The following is a 4880-nucleotide window of genomic DNA, read 5'->3' on the forward strand; positions in this document are numbered from 1 at the left end:
AGACAAAAGAAAATGGAAAATGTATCTGGAGTCCCTGGGTGTAGTCTTTGCTCTCCAGTAAATAAGGATAATAAACAATCCCTCTGTTTGCATTTTCGAGGGCTAGCTCTGCAAAGAACTGTGGGGAGGTTTCTGAGAAACAGTGGGGTTCTCCTATGAAGAGGAAGTGGATTTCTCCTTCCACTGTGCTGCTGCCCCGTTTTTTCTACTTTCTCCGGGGCTGGGGGTGGGGCAAACTTTACGATGCATAAACAGAAAATTCTGGAAAAGTGGCCCCCTGGGATCACCCTCCCAACCCCCCGTTTGTCGCTAATGGAAGCAGGTCCCTGGAAATCTAACTTTGGGCCTTTGCCTGACTCTTGTTGCTGTGGCTGCCCCGCTACTGCTGACACTTGGCGCCGCCGCCTCCCAGCAGCGGCCAGACGCGGGCCAAGGCCCCGTCCACCGTGGAGGCAGCGGACACTGTCATTCCCCCCAACTGTGCGGGCCAGGCCCGCCACCCACGCTGGGGAGTCCAGGCCCGAGGCCCCCTCCCCAGCCCGCCGCAGGTGAGACCCGCTCCCCACAGAGCTCTGTTTGGGTTTCCGTGGCATTTGTTCCCCGCAGGTTTGTTTGTTTTTCTTCAAATTACAGATGCAGGGAAAACCGCCTGACATCATGAGAGCGGGACAAACGCTCACTTTGAAGGATTCCTGGGCAGGACTTCAAGTGAAATCATATGCCTGAGAAGAACTTGATACCGGTCTAGAGAAAATAACCAGTTCTGAGTTTGCCAAACCTTGGAATGTGCAAAATGCTCTACTTTTTTGCAAGAGGCCAACTGTCCCTTAAAAAGCCCCATTATGAATATGGACCCGAAGGCCGAAGGAACAAGACGCTTGTGCCCTTGTTGAGTGTGGGGAAAAGGTACACGCGTTGAGTGAGTTTCCGCTATTTAACATTATTTTATTACTAATGTGTCCCGCTTGGGGGATAGTACCTGCAACTGTGCATGAATTATCATCATTGCATGTGCTTATCAAGTGTGTACACTAAAAAGGGAAAAACATGTCTGTAAGAACAAAACCTATGTACCGCTTTGCTGTAACTGAAAACTATCAACTGAACAAAATTTTTAAAAAATACCTCCAAGAGATGTATGTCTACAGTTAAGAAACATTCTTACTCAATTTTCTAGAATTCATCAACTTCATACAATGTTCTCCCCTTCATTGAGTGTATTCTGGATAAAGGACAGAGACCTGGGGTTCAGGCACCTCACTAAATGGCTTCTCACTTCTGAAATAGCGGTAATTAATTCTGTGTGTCCTTTAAATAAGAGTAGGTAGCAAAAATAACAACAAAACAGGAAATATTAACAGTGGAGGGAATTTTAAAAAGTGGCTTCCTTTCTATTCTAAGATTATTGTACTTCAAGGAGGGGGTTGGGGAATACAAGTTATCTGCAAAGAAAATTACATTCTAGTAGTTAATACCTTAAGCCGGAAATTCTCATTATTCAAGGTAAAACTATTCACTACCTTTTTTCTTGACTTGAATTCTCTGACAATTTTCAGGAAAATATTACCTTCACTTTACTATTAAGTATTATTGAACATGAATATGCTATTTGCTTTTCTCCAGTGTTTTCTCTCATGAACACAAGTGAAAATACTTCTCCCCTCCTTCCCCAAAGCCAAAAGTTTTCTTAGAAACCTCTTAAGTTTCACATCACCAAAGTTTATAGATTACCTTCTCAGCATCAATGGTCAGCTCCATCCTGATGTACATCAAGAGATCTGAAACATCAAATAGTCAGACCAAACTGGAATGAACAAGGCGATTCTTCCATGCACAATTTAGAAAATGGAGGTGTTTGGAAAGGGAGACACAAGAACCAATTATCATCTCTCCCTCTTCCTTCTAGAGTTCCCTCCTTATACTTTTATTCTCCACATACACCACCTCTTCTACATACACACACTCTGTAAGTGTACCATACAATTGCTTTCCCTTCTGATAATTTGGGAAAGGACTGTCAAATTAAGAAAAAACCAATTTTCTAAACTCTAATTGTTTAGTGTAAGCAATTTCCTTTTTTTTAAAAAAAAAATAGGGCCTAAAATATACACAATAAATTTACAGCATTGTTATGTCAGCATTCTGAGGTGATGTGTGGAGCAAAAACCTCCAGGCAATAAAATCATCTCAACCTGAGCTGAACAAACACATTCTGTTTGGAAGCATGTACTTATTTGTCATGGTCATTGTTTGAGTTAAACAGCAAACTAATTTTCCAGTTTGAAAGTGTCTTTGAATGCATTTGGATGAAGTACAGATGCAAACATCACTATTTCTGGTAATTTTAAGAACTAGTATTTTTTCTAGCTCAGAAATAATAAAATGGAAATTAAAATAGAGCACAAACTGCCTGTTATTTTTACTGAAATTTGTGATTTTGTGTACATCTAAATAATTAAGCAATTTTTGTGTAATTTTGAGTAAAAATATATTTGCCAGCGACCTGAATATCAACTCAAACATCGTATCACTTAATCTTTTCACCTATTCCAAAAGTTACTGAATATACAAAATTCTATTTGTGTATTGTGGTTTATTGCATGGCTATACAATCTTTAAGTATACAGAACATGCTTTCAGAATGGATAGCATGACTATGGAAAATAATTTTCATTCTGGTTTTTCTTTTTAACATACCTGACACAAAATAATTTTCATTCACAAAAAGATTTATGTCAATTAGTTTATAAATAGATGTTTTCCCAGATGAATTAAACGTCATAATTTCGCATGCATTCCAGATGTGTGTCTAGAGACAGGTAAGTAAATTTCTTTCAATTTTATATACCCTCTCACTAGAATGAACTTACTTAAAAGTCTTTACAAAGACTGAAAGGTATTAAGACAAGTATACATAAGGCAAATTGACATTTTAACTGCTTTACAACTACCACCCCAAAATGTATGCAAGAGAGGCAAATCACTAATTTCTTAAATATTCTGTTACTTGGAACTTGATAATTAAGGACTGAAGAAGAGACGCTAGGAAACCTATTTACTGAACTCCAAGCTGGAATAATAAAGCTGTCTTTTAACATAACATGCCTGTGTCTGTCAGTAGCTAGTTTGAGTTTTCCAAGGCTTTGTTTAGATTAGTGCTCCCCTCTTTCTTGGGTGCCTGTAGAGTTAAACAAGCAGGTATTTACCTCCACTTTAATCCTAGGTTTTAAAATTATAGACCAAACTCTGAAGTTCTTAAAATTTTCAATCATATTTATTTATTGCAGAAAAATAATATACAAAGATATTTACAAAACAATCATAAAAATATGAATGCATTTAGACACCGGATCTATTTGCATTTACCATGGGTCATCAATAAATAAATAGAATGTTGTTTTGTATTTTAAAGGGTTTTTTTTTCTGTTGATCCCTCAGAGGAGGGATGAAAAAGAAATTTACTGACTGATTTTGCAGGTCAGTTTGGTCCCAGTATTTTTATGTCTAAGGATGTTATTAAAATTCCCTCCGATTGTTACCATTTTAAAATGGGTAAGAGTCCATAATGAGTCTGTCCTTTCAGTGGCTGGTTGGCACAACCTCTTGCGAATGCATGCATGAAAAAATAAAAATAAAAACATTCTTCGTCAAAAAAAAAACACAACAAAAACACAAACAACTGTTCAGACTTCTATCAGAATGTAGAGGTGTGAGGATGGTGCCGCCGCCCATCTGGGATTCACTGTCCAAGGGCCTGTCTCACTTTCTCTTTTAAAAGTGCGCCCCACGCCCTGTTTCTTTGAATTTGGGTTCTGCTCTTCTAATTTCCAAGACAATCTTTGGCATGTATATATATTTTTAGTTATCCAGCTCCAGAGTCTCTAGACTGTCCATTTTCTCCTTCTCTGGAAACAATGACATCTGCAAAAACCCAGAGGGGAGGAAAGTTGGTTATTGTTTAGGTCTCTGTCTCTTTTCTAAACTACTTCATACTGTTCTTATCACCACCATGGAGAAATTACGCCGAACAACCTGGAAGGATTTCAGCCCAAGGGCAAGAGGAAGTGGGTGGGCGGAAAGAAGGAGGAGGTGGAATTGGAAAACATTTGTTTCAAGGAGGAAATTTTAAAGCCTAAAGAAAGGGAGGCCCTGGTCCTATAAGTCTCTCGTCTACCCTCCTACCTTACACGCAGACTCACTCTCCCGCACACGCACAGCACACCTCTCGCCAGGGCGCATCCCCCTGGGGACCTCTCCCTAAAGGTACCGCATCGCCTTCCAGGGTGCTGGAGAGGGGAGTAGGGGGAGGTAGCGGTACCAGGTCGGGTGGGGACGTCGGAGAGGGCAGTGGGAGAAGGGGCAACAGGCGAGGCAGACCCGGGGCCGAGGCCTGGACGTCAATCCCTGTGCCCGCCACCTGAGCGGTCAAGGGGCGCAGAGGCGCCGGTCCTTACCTAGGTCTCAGGCCCTGCCGAGGGGTGGGGGGCTCCGCCTGCTAGTGGGACGCGGACATGGACCAGGCCCCCTCCATCCTCCATACTGAAAAGGCGTAGCTGAGCCGCTCGTGGGCCACATAGCTGCAGCTTGCCATCTTGGAGTCCAGCTCGTCGCTCTGGAGAACCTGGTAGAGGAAGTCGATGTACCTGGCGGCCAGCTTGAGCGTCTGGATCTTGCTCAGCTTGTCCGAGGGCAGCGTGGGGATGATCTTCCGCAGCGCGGCGAACGCCTCGTTCAGGGACTGCGTGCGCTGGCGCTCCCGCACGTTGGCCATGACCCGCTGTGTCTGCAGCTCCTCGTACGACTGCGGGCTCCCACCGCCGCTGCTACTGCCGCCGCCGCCCGCGCTGCCGCCGCAGCCAGCAGACTTCTTGCCGCGCTTG

At 42.9% G+C, this 4880-nt stretch overlaps 1 protein-coding gene across 1 annotated transcript in view; it reads right to left on the reverse strand.

Moving 5' to 3' along the window:
• Positions 1 to 4495: 4495 nt before the first annotated feature.
• The window catches only part of TWIST1 (twist family bHLH transcription factor 1), a 643-nt gene continuing 258 nt past the window's right edge, over positions 4496 to 4880 (reverse strand). The window contains exon 2 of the mRNA XM_006880279.1: positions 4496 to 4868. Within this exon, the coding sequence (XP_006880341.1) occupies positions 4496 to 4868 (373 nt within the window). The remainder of the gene's footprint in view (positions 4869 to 4880) is intronic.

This window comes from Elephantulus edwardii, unplaced genomic scaffold, assembly GCF_000299155.1.
Source record: "Elephantulus edwardii isolate Elephantulus edwardi_28Jun2011 unplaced genomic scaffold, EleEdw1.0 scaffold00007, whole genome shotgun sequence".
Classification (NCBI taxonomy): domain Eukaryota; kingdom Metazoa; phylum Chordata; class Mammalia; order Macroscelidea; family Macroscelididae; genus Elephantulus; species Elephantulus edwardii.